The 14111-nt window shown below is 64.6% G+C and overlaps 2 protein-coding genes across 4 annotated transcripts in view; one reads left to right on the forward strand and one right to left on the reverse strand.

The window, feature by feature from the left end:
• Positions 1-2084, reverse strand: part of PLCD3 (phospholipase C delta 3) — an 11427-nt gene extending 9343 nt beyond the window's left edge. For both annotated transcript variants that reach the window (XM_015651356.2, XM_015651355.2), the window contains exon 1: positions 1783-2084. In XM_015651356.2, the coding sequence (XP_015506842.1) occupies positions 1783-1885 (103 nt within the window). In that variant the 5' untranslated portion in view covers positions 1886-2084. The remainder of the gene's footprint in view (positions 1-1782) is intronic.
• A 3818-nt stretch (positions 2085-5902) lies between these two features.
• On the forward strand, positions 5903-12763 carry ACBD4 (acyl-CoA binding domain containing 4). 2 transcript variants are annotated; one of them, XM_015651426.2, is made up of 10 exons: positions 5903-6014; positions 6083-6203; positions 6288-6372; positions 6443-6563; positions 8591-8704; positions 9423-9529; positions 10134-10284; positions 11448-11599; positions 11984-12028; positions 12331-12763. In XM_015651426.2, the coding sequence occupies exons 1-10, from the start codon at positions 5945-5947 to the stop codon at positions 12439-12441; spliced, it is 1077 nt and encodes a 358-aa protein (XP_015506912.1). In that variant the 5' UTR covers positions 5903-5944; the 3' UTR covers positions 12442-12763. The 2 variants fall into 2 exon arrangements, with proteins under 2 accessions (XP_015506912.1, XP_033375931.1); XM_033520040.1 differs by lacking the exon at positions 8591-8704.
• The last annotated feature ends 1348 nt before the right edge of the window (positions 12764-14111 follow it).

A 14111-nucleotide genomic window follows, 5' to 3' on the forward strand; every position in this document is an offset into this window, starting at 1 on the left:
GGGATGGGATGGGATGGGATGGGATGGGGCAGACAGGGCAGGATGGGATGGGATGGGACAGACAGGATGGGACAGGAATGGTGGGACAGGACAGGCAGGAGAGGACAGACAGGACAAGCCACTGCCCTTGGGCCCCTTTGGAGCACAGTGTGGCTGCTCAGGGGGGACAGGACACAGCAGTGACACAGCCCAGCTGCTCAATCCCAGCAAAGCTGCCTGGATCCTGCATGGAGAGCGCCAGGATGGTGCCAGCAGCAGAGCTCAGGCTGGGAACGATGATGGGGTGGACTCGGGGGACTGGCGGGCTCACGCCTCAGCCAGGACTTTTCCATCTATTCACAGAGTGGTTATTTCCTCCCTTTTTTGTTTTGGCAGCCATTCCTTACATCCCCAGTGGCCACATCCTGCTCTAGACGGAGATTCCAGTCCTGGGCTGGGCAAGGGTGATTCTGGGACTCCCAGGGATTCCTGAGCCAGCCGTGGCCTCGGGGATGCAGCCACCAGCTGCCAGCACCTCCTGCATGGTCACATCCTGCCCAAGGTGCAGGGCAGGTATGGACACACGGCACCATGAGCATGGGGTGCAGGGATGGATGGACACACGGACACAGGTCCATGGGCACAGGGATGGACACAGGAATGTCAGATCCGTGGGCACAGGAGTGTGGCTGCACGGACACCTGGGTGCATTGTGCACGAGGATGCACAGACAAGGACAGACGGACACACGGATATAGAGACACAGGGATGTACGGACACATGGATCTGCTGATGCGAGGACAGACGGACACACGGATACTCAGCGAGATGGATGCACAGGTTACACGGATCCAGGCACATATGGATGCACAGACACAGATGTTCGGTCACAGGTGCACGTGGACACAGGGAGATACACGGAGACACAGCTGCAGGCATGCATGGATGCACAGGTGCATGGATGCACTGCTGCCAGGACACACGGACACGTGGGCATGTGGATGTACAGGCACTGGGATGCACGGACAGTCAGACATGGTGGTGCATGGACACAGCGGTGGGTGCTCCAAGCCAAGGGGATGCACAGACATACAGGTGCCAGGGACAGACGGACACATGGATGTATGGATGTGGAGGTACAGGGACAGATGGACACACAGACACACGGACATGGACACACGGAGCTGCAGCAGCTCCAGGCACACGGCCCTGTGTCCAAAGCCGTGGGGCACAAGGCCAGACTTGGCCCTTCCCACTGCTCCCACTCTGGACTGGGCTGGCCGCTCCCAGGGACACACCTTGACCTTGCTGGGCACCCACTGCCCCTGCCTGGACTGCTGAGCCCCGTGTGCCCACTGTGCCATGGGCAGCACCCCTGCCTGGGGAAACTGAGGCAGGGTGTTGGGGAGGGTCCTGGGGAGTGGGACCTCAGCCTTGGGGACAATAAATACCCTGAGCAAGGGGGCTCCTGTCACCTGTGATGTGGCCAAACCCTTACCCTGCTGTCCCCCAAGGGCTGGGGTGATGCACAGCTGTTTTGGGGTGGCCTTGGGGACCTCTCCCATCCCGGGGAACCCTTCCCTGTGTGGCGGACCCCATCCACCTGGGGGACCCTCCCTAGCAGTGACCCTTCTGTCCCTGGGGACCCATCTCTGTCATGGGGGGTCCCACCCTGCTATGGGGACCTATTCCTGCCACAAGGGTCCCCACCCACTTCGGGGACCCTCCCATCCACGGAGAACCCTCCCGGACCCCTCTGGCACAGCCCTGACGGAGTTTCTGCCCTCTTTCCCCCGAACTCACCCATTTTCTTCAGGGCTCTCCCGGGCCGGCGGGAGCCACCGGCAGCGTCTGTCGGGGCACGGAGTTGCTCGGCGGCGGGACGCGCCTTCCTGCCGCAGATCATGACTCGGGACCCCCGCTACCGCCGGTACTCCGGGTGTTCCCGGTGTTCCCGGTGTTCCCGGGACTCCGGTGCTGGTGGCGCTGCAGGTGCCCCCGGTGCCCCGGGCAGTTCTGCTGCTCCCGGTGCTCCCGGTGCCCCCGGCCGGTGTAACCGGGCTGGGCGGTGGCGGAGGTCGGGGCTGGGGCTGGACTGGGGCTGGGCGGCCGAGCCGTGACCGGGGCCGGCCGCGGGGAGGGACCGGGAGGAGCCACATCGCAGCCGGCCGCTGTTAACCATTTGTGCCGGCCCGGGGCGAGCGGGGCTGCCCGCGACGGGACCGCACCGGATCCGGCTCCTTCTGCACCGGGGCTACCTCAGCACCGGGAACGGGCCGGGGTCCCGCCGTGCCCCCGGGGGTTCGTTCTGTGCAGTGGGTCCCGTTCTGTCCGAAGGGCCGGCCTGACCCGGGACACACCGGGAGTCCCCGGTGCCCCCCGCGGGTCCGCCTGCACCGGGGAGCGGCCCAAGGGACACAGCGGTCACTCTCGGTGCCCGGGGACCAGCGCCACCCCGGCAGCGCCGCTGGGGACCCAGGGCACCCCCTTTGCCGTCACACCTGGGGCACCCAGAGCCCACCTGAGCCCAGCTATGGACTGGGGGGCACCGGGCCGAGGGGCAGTGCTGGGACCCCCAGGTGACTGTCCCCACTGATGGGACACCCGGGGAGGGGCAGCAGCGTGAGCTGGGGAGTCCCAAAGCCCCACGGGTGGGTGTGGGTGGTGGGAAAGACCCCCAGGATCATCGAGTCCAGGCTGTGCCTGACCCCCACCTTGTCACCAGCCCAGAGCACGGAGTCCAACTGTTCTTGGGCACCTCCAGGGATGGGGACTCCACCAGATCCCTGGGCAGGCTTCCAATGCCTGACCACCCTTCCCATGGAGAAATTCCTCCTGATGTCCAACCTGAGCCTCTCCTGGCACAGCTTGAGGCCATTTCCTCTTCTCCTTGTTGCCATTTTCCCACAGCCACCGCTGCCGTGGGTGGGGCAGGAAGGGATGGGTGACTGCAGGCTTATCCCAAAAATCCAGGGGAACAGGGAGGCTGTCCCAGGCCTGGCTGGGCTGTGGGGACCAGGAGCTCCAGGACAGGAACAGGAGGTGACTTTCCCCAGTGCCAGGGCTGCAGGGGTGCTGCCAGCCCCTGGGTGGAACAGTTGGGCATCCAGGGGTGAGAGCAGGGCACACTGGAGAAACATCTGGGCACCATCTGGGCACTTTGAGTGATACCTGAGTATCCTGGGGTGATGTCTGGATACTTAAGGCAGCATCTGGGTACCCTGGGGGGTATTGGAACATACTGAGGGAGCATTGGGGCATCCATGGCAACATCTGGGCATCCTGGACAATATTTGTGTGTCCTGAGCAACATCTGGGCACCCAGAGCAACAAATGGGCACTCCTGGAACAAGCTCTGGTAATCCCAGAGCAACCTCTGTACACGCAGGAGACATCTGGGCAGCCCCTGAGCAGCCTGGGGCAGTGTTTTAGTGCTGTAGTTCCAGATGTGGGCAACTCCTGCAACATCTGGACAGTCCCTGGGCTGTTTGGAGGGGATAAAGCTCTTCCTTAATACTTTGGGGTCAGGGGACACTAGAGTCACCCCAAAAATGCACTTGCAACTCACATAACTGGGCTCTGCTCCAAGTTCTTTTCCTCCCATTGAAACTGCATTCCCAGGAATTCAGCAGCAGATGCCTGGACCCGCTGGGATGACCAGGATAAACACCTCTGGCTGCAAAATCCGCAGCACCAACAAATCCCCGTGCGGTTCCTCCTCTCCCGCGGCGTTGCTATTTTCTCCCGCCCGCCAGCGGGTTGGAAAGGATCCCATGGAAAGCAGCAGCTCGCATTCCCGGCCGCTTATAGCACAGCACGTGTCCCGTGAATCAGCGCTCGGGATTCGGGGCTGGCCCTGCCGCTCTTCCGAGCAGGAATCCTGAGTCAGAGCTTGGAAATGGCCGGAGGTTTAAAAGGCTTTGCTGCTTTTGTTAATATGTTTATTAATTTTTTTTTATTCTTTATTTTGTTTTGTTTATTTGATCTTCAGTTGGCAAAGGAAATGTTTCACCTGGAGATGTGGATGAGATTTAGGGTTGGGGGATGTTGACCCGCTTGGATTTGGGATTTGGGATTTGGAGGTGGGATTAAGGTTGGAAAATTGGAGTGTGAGGCAAGGATGAAGCCAGCACAGGGATGCTGAAAGCTTCTCTGCATCCCAATCCCAGGATCCAGCCCTGGGCCAGATCCAGGTGGTCCCCACAGCACCCCAGAACCTCCAACCTCCCTTGTTCTGCCAGGTCACACATTGCCCACATCCCCACAGCTCCCTGCCTTCAAGGAAAGCCCCTGGAGCAGAGGGGGCTCGGAGACCCCAAATCCTGCACCTTCCTTACTACCATAATTAATTAATTTGGATAATAATTAACAGTGGGTAAAAGTATACACTGAATAAAAGAATGGTGGATGAAGTTGGACAATAATTAATTGCTCTGCTTGACCCAGCTGTCCCTTCCCTGTGCAATGGGACCCTGCTCCTGCCCAGTGGCCCCGTGACACTGTCCCAGTGCCATATTCAGATCCCCAGTGCAGTGTCCCAGTCTCCATCCCCTGGGACCTTTGGTGAGAGGCTCCATTGTATTGTCCCCACGCCTGGTGCATTGTCCTGGTGTCACAGTGCACGGCCCCAGTGCCCCCATGCATGGCCCCAGAATCCTGGGTGAATATCCCAGACTGGTTTGGGTTGGAAGGGACCTTAAACCCACCCAGTGCCACCCCAGCCATGGCAGGGACACCTCCCACTGTCCCAGGCTGCTCCAGCCCCAATGTCCAGCCTGGCCTTGGGCACAACCAGGGATCCAGGGGCAGCCCCAGCTGCTCTGGGCACCCTGTGCCAGTGTCCCAGAACATCCCTGTGCTCTGCCCCCTCCTGCCTGCCTTGTCCTGCCTTGTCCTGCCTTGTCCTGCCTTGTCCTGCTGTGTCCTGCCTTGTCCTGCCTTGTCCTGGTGTCCTGCCTTGTCCTGCTGTGTCCTGCCTTGTCCTGCCTTGTCCTGCCTTGTCCTGCCTTGTCCTGCTGTGTCCTGCCTTGTCCTGCCTTGTCCTGGTGTCCTGCCTTGTCCTGCCGTGTCCTGCTGTGTCCTGTTGCAAAGCCTGGGTGGGGCTGGAAGGTCGGTGGGTGAAACCCTGTGGCACACTAAGCACTGTCCCTGTGTCCCTGTGTCCTTGTGTCCCTGTGTCCCTGTGTCCCTGTGTCCCTGTCCTGGTGTCCCTGTGTCCCTGTGTCTGTCCCTGTGTCTGTCCCAGTGTCCCTGTGTCCCTGTGTCCCTGTGTCTGTCCCTGTGTCCTTGTGTCCCTGTGTCCCTGTGTCCCTGTCCCTGTGTCCCTGTCCCTGTGTCCCTGTGTCCCTGTGTCTGTCCCGGTGTCCCGGTGTCCCTGTGTCCCTGTCCCTGTGTCCCTGTGTCTCTGTCCCTGTCCCTGTGTCCCTGTGTCCCTGTGTCCCTGTGTCTGTCCCTGTGTCCTTGTGTCCCTGTGTCCCTGTGTCCCTGTCCCTGTGTCCCTGTGTCTGTCCCTGTGTCTGTCCCTGTGTCTGTCCCTGTGTCCCTGTGTCCCTGTCCGTGTCTGTCCCTGTCCCTGTCCCCACTCCCTGCAGTCCCCCCCATCCCCGCCAGGGGGCGCCCCTCCCCCTCCCTCGCTCTCCCGCTCTCTCCCGCCGCCAGGGGGCGCGCGCGCCACGCTCGGAGCAGGGAGCGCAGGACCGGGGGGGGGCCCGGTCCGGGAGTCGCGCGCTGATTGGGCGCGGCGCGGAGGGGGCCGATGGAAGGCGGGCGCTGATTGGGCGCGGCGCGGAGGGGGCCGATGGAAGGCGGGCGCTGATTGGGCGCGGCGGGGAGGGAAGCGATGGAAGGTGGGCGCTGATTGGGCGCGGCGCGGAGGGGGCCGATGGAAGGCGGGCGCTGATTGGCCCCGCGCTGTCCCCGCACGGAGAGGGGCCGGGCCGGGGCCGGGGCCGGGGCCGGTCCCGCCATGGAGGAGCCGGGCTGCGGGGCGCAGTTCCGCGCCGCCGTGCAGGTGATCCAGGGGCTGCCGCGGAGCGGTGAGTACGGGCCGGGACCGGGGCCGAGCAGCCGAGGCGCGGGCGGCCCCGCTGACCGTGTCCCGCAGGTGCGTACCGGCCCTCCTACGAGGAGATGCTGCGCTTCTACAGCTACTACAAGCAGGCGACGGCGGGGCGCTGCCAGGGCCCGCGGCCCGGCTTCTGGGACCCCATCGGCCGCTACAAGTGGTAAGAGCGGGGGGATCCCGGTTCCGCTCCGGTTCGGGTTCGGTTCGGTTCCCCCAGCCCCGCTGACCGCCGCCGGCCCCGCAGGGACGCCTGGCACAGCCTGGGCACGATGTCCAAGGAGGAGGCGATGGCCGCGTACGTGGCGGAGATGAAGAAGGTGGCCCAGAAGGTAACGGGGAGCCCCGCGGGGCCGGGCCGGGCGCTGCGCGGGGCCCGTGTCCAGCCGCGGCCCTCCGCAGGTCATTGACACCGTGCCCATGGACGAGACCACGGAGGAGATGTTCCGCTACTTCGAGCCGCTCTACGAGGTGATCCACGACATGCCCCGGCCCCCCGAGTCCTTCTTCAAGAGCAGAGGGGGTGAGTGGGGGCCGCATCCGTGCCCTCGGTGTCCCCGGCACCGCCTCCGGGTCCGGTTCGTCCCCAGGGCCCGTCCTGGTGCCGCTCCCTGAGGGGACACGGCGTGGTCACACCTCATGCCACCCACCCTGGCGGGACACTGCCGCTGCCGAGGGGCTCGTTGGGCACAGCCGTGTCCCTTTGTGTGACACACGTGTGTGGGACACATTCTGGGCTTTCTCTCCGCAAAACTTTGAGGCAAGAATTGGAGATCTGCCCTTGGCCGCAGTCCCTGTGTGTGGTGGGGCAGGGATCAGCTCCTGGCGAGGCCGTGCTTCCCTTGGTGCCGGCTCAGCTGCTGTAAACATCTGGACAGCTCCTGCACGGAGGGGATGTGGAGAAACAGGGCTTGAGAAATGGCATTATTTGGACGGGTTTGTGCTAGAGGAGAATCCTGCCCAGCTCTTTCCGTGCCTCTGGCTGCCACCTCGTGCCAGGAGGGGCTGGGGACCCCTGTGCCACCCCCAGTGCAGGGCTGTCCTGGTGTGTGTGACTGCTGAGGAGCAGCCGGGGGTCAGCAAGGCACTGCCAGCAGATCAGCTCAGCACCGGCTTCTGGGGCTTATTCACAGCGGGTGTGTGACCTGTCAGTGGTTTGGGAGAGCCCTGGCAAACAGATTCAGTCCTGGGCCATCTGTCCTGTGCCTGTCACCCCCTGCTCCCAACAGGGAGCAGTTTCTATAAGGCTTGGCCCCATGGTGGCTGCTCTTCCCGTGGTACCCGACTGCTTTGTTCTCCATTTTGATGCTGAAACCCTTTAAAAGGCAGACTTAGTTTTTCTCTGAAATTTAAAAGCTGTGTCTAAATTGGTCATTATCCAGTTGGGAGTGTCACTTACAGGTGACATTGTCACTTAAATCTGAACCTGGCGGCTCTGTGGGATGAAGGAGCCCGAGGTGGCTGCAACTGAGGTGCAAAGCACTGAGCTCTGGAAGGTGTTGAGTCATTTGTGTTAAAGGTTCCCCAGCCCACCTTCAGACACTGCAATCACAGCTTTGGTCGCTCCTAACTGGAGCAGAAAGGGGATTTCAGAGTGTGGAGCGTGGCAGGGGCCTCTGGCCGCTTTGGGCACACAGTTGGGAGTCTGGGCAGCTTTGGTTTTGTTTATTTACAAAGACAAGACATGATAAAGCGGCACTTGGAACCCAAATCATGGATGGTTCCAGGTCCTAACAGGTCTCCAGTGGTTTCACCAGTCTTGTGAACATGGCTGGCTGGAGCCAGGTGTGTCCTGGTGCTGTGTGAGGGGACAGGACCCTGCCTGCACCCACCTCTGGCAGCACACCCCGAGGAGGATTTGGGAATGGGGAGGATCCCAGAGCAGGACAGCCCTGGCACTACCCCTGCGTGGGCTGCAGCTGCCTTGTTCCCCTCAGTGGGTCCCCTGTGATGCCACAGGCAGGTTGGGGACAGCAGAGAGGGGCAGGTAAGGAGCAGCAGGGCAGCTGTGTTGGCACACACTTGCCTGCCCAGAGCAGGGAGCAAAGTCCCAGGGCTGCTGGAAATCTGTGAGGCTGGGAGTAACTGTGAGGGCTCCACGGGGAAGGGCTGGGTTACGCAGGCTGCTGCTGCTCCACATCCTTGGGGTGCTGCTGCCCACACAAGGCTCTTCCAGCCAACGCTTCTTGCATTGGGCTCTTTGTTACTGTGGGTGTGTCGTGGGCACTGCCAGGGGACAGGACTGTCACTGTCACTCACCACAGTGTCACTGTCACTGTGTGCCTGCTGCCACAGGGGCTTGGGGACAGGGACACCCCAGCCTCCCCTGGGTGAGTGAGGTTGTCTGCCCAGGGTAAAGCCACACGGATTCCTGGGCTGTCAGCAAACCAAGTTGGCTCCTCTCCTTCCCTGCCAGCTGCTGGTCCCTGGCTGGTCCCTGCCATCTGTGTGTCCCCCAGCTGTGCTGGCAGGGCACAGGGAGCCAGCACTGCAAGGACAACACGACCGACCCCACAGAATGACCCTGCTCTGCCTCTTCCCTCCGTGCAGAGAGCCAGGGGCGCCTGGATGGGCCCAGCCAGGATGTCCCAGCGAGCAGCCCAGCTCTGGAGAGCCCCAGGGACACCGTGCCTGGGGAGCAGCAGGACAGGCAGCACACGCCAGGTTGGTGTCCCTGGTGCAGAGACCTCATGGAGCGGGCACTGGGGCTGGGGCTCCATCCACCCACAGAACTGTTGGCTTCAGGCACCTCTGCTCCAGCCCTGCCGCTGTTCCAGGCACTGCCCACGCCACGGGGCTGTTTGTGGGTCCAGCTCTCACTGGGGTAACCCTGGACATGTGAGGTTGGCTCTGCCTCACTTCTGCCTGTGCAAGGGGGCCTGACTCTGCTAAACTGGGAAAATACCGCCCTGGAAGGTCCGTGATGCATGAGAGGATGTTCTCCCTCAGCTCAAGCCACGTTTGCTGCTTCCCTGGCACTGGGATTCATAGGGTGCTGCAGGGAGGTTCCTCCTCCCGCTCCAGCCTTCCCCCAGGAGCAAATATGGTCACAGAGCGAGCGCCGGTGTCCCAGCCATGGCAGCCCCGAGTGCTGGGGCTGGCAGCACTCCAGGGAGCTGGGCAGTTTCCCTGCCTGTGCCGCTGCTGCCCCAGGGCCGTGGGTATTGCACCAGTGGGACATCATGGGTGGCAGAAGGGGGAATTCAGTCCTTGGATTCATGGCCACGATCTGGGCCACGTTAACAGAGCTGCTCCTGCCCCTGCAGTGCCTCAGTTTCCCTCTGCTGCCTTCCCCTGGGCACACACATCCCTTGTCCCATCTGCTGCCCTCCGGACACAGCCCCTGCCCTGCCTGGGACTCAGCCCTGTGCTTCCCTTCCAGGAGCTGGGCTGGCTCCTGCCCCCGAGGCGCTCGAGGGGAGCCAGGTGACGAGTGACTCAGAGGGGGACACGTTCTGTGACACCCTGGAGCAGATGGAGCCTGAGAAGGTAATGGAGGAAGTGCTGGAGGCTTTGCCATCCCTGCTCTGCCCTCTCTGCACAGCACCACCAGTCTGGGAGCCTCACAGAACCTACAGGGACGCCCTCCTGCACCTCTCTGCACTTCCTGTCGCTCCTGGAGCCTGGTCCCTATTGCAGAGGGGATCCTGAGGAGCCTCCCCAGCCCCCCATTCCTGTGGTGCAGCTCTGGTGGGGTACTGGGGGCTCTTGGGGCTGGGCACAGCCAGCAGCTTCACATGGGTGCCACCACCTGGATTGTTCCCCTGCCACTTCTCCCTGCTGCCACAGGCCACAGTTGGCACTTGAGGTGCCGTGGTGAGGCCTGGTGGATCTGCTGGAAGGAGGAAGGAAGACCCCCCCCCCCTTTTTTGCCACCTCAAGTCTGGGCACCTCACTCCCCTCAGGTGTTGCCTCCCAAGCCAGGTGCTGGCTGGTGTTACCTCTGGGACTGAGCTTCACTTGGTCCCACACACCCTCCACCCCCAAAAATGCCTCCACGGGACAGAGAAGGACTTCACTGGTGCCCTGCACCCCTCTCACTGCCCTGGGGAGGGGAGCAGGGGTCTCAGGGCCCTTCTCTCCCATCTCATAGGCCGGGCAGGTGCAGGGGCTCACCCCAAACAGGGTCCAGGCTGGGGCTGAGCCCCCAGAGCCCCACAGTGCTGGGCAGGGCCAACGGGATGAAGGCAGAAGAGTCAAGGGGAGCAGCAGCACCGACCTCACAGCCCTGGGCTCCGAGAGAGGTGGGTGCAGAGCTGGTCCCTGCGTGCCTTCCTGCTGCTGCCCCACCTCCCATGGGCTGGCCTGGGGGCGTGGGGGCTGCCACCACCCCCAGAGAACCGAGTTTGGCTCCAGCACCTGCGGTTGGCTCATCAGTAGCTGAAGGAAGTCACAAGTGTCCTGTCTCTGCATCCCTTGGTCCCCAAGCAGTTCAATGGCTTTAGTCCTTTAGGGATGCAGCCTTTCCTTTGCCCATTTCTTGCACTGGTACTAAGTCGCTTAAATGTGGAGGATGCTCTGCTGGCTCCTCAGCAGCCAGGCAGGGAATGCAGCCCCTGGCTCCCCGTGCCCAGCTCCTGTCCCTGGTCCAACCACATCAGCGGTGCCTTTGGATGTGGGTGGTGCCAGGGGTGAGCCTGGCCCAGGAGGGCAGAGGGTGAAGCTGGGCCCTGTGCTCTGGGAGCCTTGGGGACAGCAGTGCCACTCACCTGATGCCACCCAGCACTGCTGCCGGTATCTGGGGACCACCAGGCCTCAAGCTGTGCCACAGCAGGGAGGAGCCTCCTGCCCCCTCTGTGCTGTCACCAGACATTGTGGGCTGCCCTGGGGTGCCATTGCCACCCTCACTGTGGAGCTGGAGCCATTGCCTCACCTGGGCACAGCCCACGTGTCTCACCCTTTCCCCTGTTCCTGTTCCCTTCCGGGCTGCTTGACCTTGGCACTGAACTTGTCCCGAGGCCGATGGGGCCGGGCTGGGCTGTCCCCAGGGCCTGGCAGCGAGTCCCTGCCCGTGTCCTGCTCACAGGATTATCCAGGCTGGTTTGGGGAGAGCAGGGAGGAGCTGTCCTGGCCCTGTGTGTCCTGCCTGGTGGTGGCACCTTCACCAGGTGTCACAAGGTGACCCACACACACCACAGCAGCCACCCCGTTGGTGGGCTGGCCACCCACTGCCACCACCATGGCACTGGAGGGACACAGCAGTGCATGGCCCTGGGGACAGCGTGGGTGCTGCTGGGCTGCCAGGCTGGGCTGGGAGCGGCTGTGGCGTGGGCAGCCCACGGCAGGAGCCCTGTGGGAGTCACTGCTCACCAGTGGGTGACAGCACGGGGTGGGCAGTGCTCAACCACCCCTGGCAGCCATGTGCCCATCCCTGTACCCATCCCTGTGCCCATCCCTGTGCCCACAGATGTCCGGCTGGCCGGGGGGGACCCCGGGCTCACCCCGGGGCTGGCGGCAGAGCTGGAGGCCCACGTGGCCAGCACGGTGCAGGCGCTGCAGGAGGAGCTGTGGCGAGTGCAGGAGCGGCTGAGCCGGCTGGAGACGCTCGGCACTGCCCAGGTACGGGCTGGGCTGGGCTGGGGGCAGGGCTGGGCCAGCCGGGCTCAGCTCCGAGCCCTGGGACAGAACTGGCCCAGGTGTGGGGACCACTGCAGTGGTTGGTGACACGTCCTGGTGGGGCCGAGGCCCTGATCCAGCCCACGGTGCTGGCAGGGAGCTGCTGCCCCTCGCTGCCATTGCCCCCTCATTCCCACTGCTCTGTTTATTCCCACTGCTCCCCTCATTCCTGCTGCCACTGGGGTCCTGCCCAGCTGCACCACCTGGATCTCTCGCAGGAGCCCTGCATGGACTCTCCAGGCCATTTCCTCCCTCTCAGAGGGACACAGGGGCTGGAAGGGGGGGTGTCAGCCCCACCTGCACCCCAAAACCTCTCCTGTCTTGTAGGGGGACGCAGCTGGGACAGACCCCGGCCTGCCATTTGTTCCACAGGTGAGTTGACGGTGGAGGAAGCGCTGCAGGGTGGCCCTGCTGTCCCCCTGCCCATCCAACAACCTGGGGACACAGCTGGAGGAGGTCAGGGGAGGGACGTTCAGCTGGGGAGCAGGTGACACCCGTGGGGACACGGCCCCAGGGATGGCGGTGTCGATGCACAATCTGCAGAGAAGGGATGTGAACAGGAGCACCGAGCAGTGGCAGTGGTTCCTTTCAGCAGAGGGCTGAGGGGGTGTTTGGTGACATCGGTGACACCTTTGTCCCCTTCCCCACGCCGCCTCTCTCTGTCCTGTCGCCAGGCGATGTCCCCGTGGCGCCTGACCGTGTCCCCACGCACGCTGCTCTTCCTGGCCACCTGGCCCTTCGTCACCCAGTGGCTGCTGCGCTACTGGCAAGGCAGGAAGAGGTGACCACCACGTCCCCGCTGCCACCGCCACCGCTCCTTCCCCATCCCGCTTTGCACGAGCCGGGGAAGCGCCACGGAGCCACGCGGGAATCGCTTCACCAGCCACGGGCTCTGCAGGCCGGGCCTGCCCGGCCGGGGACACCCCCGGGCAGCGGCACCGGGAGCGGGGATGGGCTCGCCCCGGGCGGCCACCCCGGCACTGCCACGCACAGACGGACCAGGAGCAGCTGCGGCCCCGCAGGGACAGCCACGGGCCCGGCCACCGGAGCCACGGGGTGCGGGGACATCACCGAGCCTGCCTCAATTAAAGTTGCCTTTTCGGTTCAGCCCCGCTGCCTGTGCCCTGCGAGGGGAGGGGACCGCGGCCAAACGCTGCGGCCTGGCCACCTGCTCCGGCCCGGCCACTGTCCCCACCCGGTCACCCCTGTCCCCTCCTGGTCACCTCTAGAGGGGCATGGTGGCGAGGCTGGCCGTGCCTGCCATGTCCCCGGTCCGGGACCCATCCTGTCCCCCAGGCCGATCCCATGCCCACCCCGAGGGTCGCCCCCACGCCAGGGGGTGGCGGTGCCCCCCTGTGCCACTGGGCCCGTGCCAGCGCCACCCCCGCCCTGTGCCGGAGACAACGGGGGGGAAACCCCCGGGACCCCGCGGGGGAGGGAGCGGCTGGGGACCCCCGAGACCTCCCTGGCCCGGGGTCCAGCAGTGCCATCCCGGGGGTCCCCGGTGCCGGTGTGGGGGCTGGGCAGGGCAGGTTCCCCTCTTGGTGACACGGCGGTGACACAGCCACACCCCCCCGTGCCCCGCCCGGCCGTGGGGCTCCGGGACCCCCCTGTCCTGCTCCCCCCTCAGACACGGAGCCCCAGCAGCTCCCCCAGGGCCGCCCCCCGGCCCGTCCATGGCTCCCCCCCAGCCGTGGGTCCCTATGGCGTGTGTCTCCCTCAGCGGGCACCCCCAAACCCCTCCGGTCCCCTCAAGGCCGCGGGGCCGCCCCCGAATGTGGGGCCCGAGGGGGACATCGCCACCGTGGGTGGGGGTTGCAGGACCAGGAATGGGATCAGTACCGGGACCGGCACAAGGCCCGGGACCTCCCCATCCCCCTCCTTCTCCTTCCTATTCCCCCTCCCCCCCGCACCCTCCCAGGCTTCGGGAGAGCAGCTCCGCACCGCCCCTGCAAAAAGGGACGCGGCGCCTTTAAGAAAGGACTTCTTTCAGCTTTGGTTTGTTTACATCTCCCTCCGCCAACTGCAGAACCGCCGCAAGCCGCACAGCGCCGAGATCCTTCCGCTCGCCTCCTTCCCTCCGGGCCCGCGCACCCCCGGAGCCCCTCCCGGCCCTCCCAGAGCCCGGCCCGGCCGGGCCCGGCCCTGTACAACTGCCCCCGGTCCCGGGGTCGCAGCACCGCCGGCGGCGCCTCCGCCGCTCGGGGACTCTTTTCGGACCGTGCCACAGCTCCCCCGTGGGGGGGGGGCGCGCGCGCTGCCCTCGGCGCGGGCCTGAAGGTCGCGGGGCGCGCGCGGCCCCGCTCACGGGGACTCCCCCGCCGCGTGGTACGGCCCGGTCCCGCCCACGCCGCCTCGCGATTGGTGGAGGCGCGCACGAATGACGCCCATCCAGGCCAATGGGGACCAGTTCCTGCAACGGCCGGGGGCGTGTCCGTGCGGGCGAGTCCGGCCC

Source organism: Parus major, chromosome 27, assembly GCF_001522545.3.
Source record: "Parus major isolate Abel chromosome 27, Parus_major1.1, whole genome shotgun sequence".
NCBI lineage: Eukaryota > Metazoa > Chordata > Aves > Passeriformes > Paridae > Parus > Parus major.

Excerpts from the sequence above, each read along its gene's own strand:
- ACBD4 (XM_015651426.2), top strand. The coding sequence starts at position 5,945 with ATGGAGGAGCCGGGCTGCGGGGCGCAGTTCCGCGCCGCCGTGCAGGTG. Across the intron at positions 6,015-6,082 it reads CCAGGGGCTGCCGCGGAGCG|GTGCGTACCGGCCCTCCTAC; the intron begins GTGAGTACGGGC and ends CGTGTCCCGCAG. Across the intron at positions 9,530-10,133 it reads AGCAGATGGAGCCTGAGAAG|GCCGGGCAGGTGCAGGGGCT; the intron begins GTAATGGAGGAA and ends CCCATCTCATAG.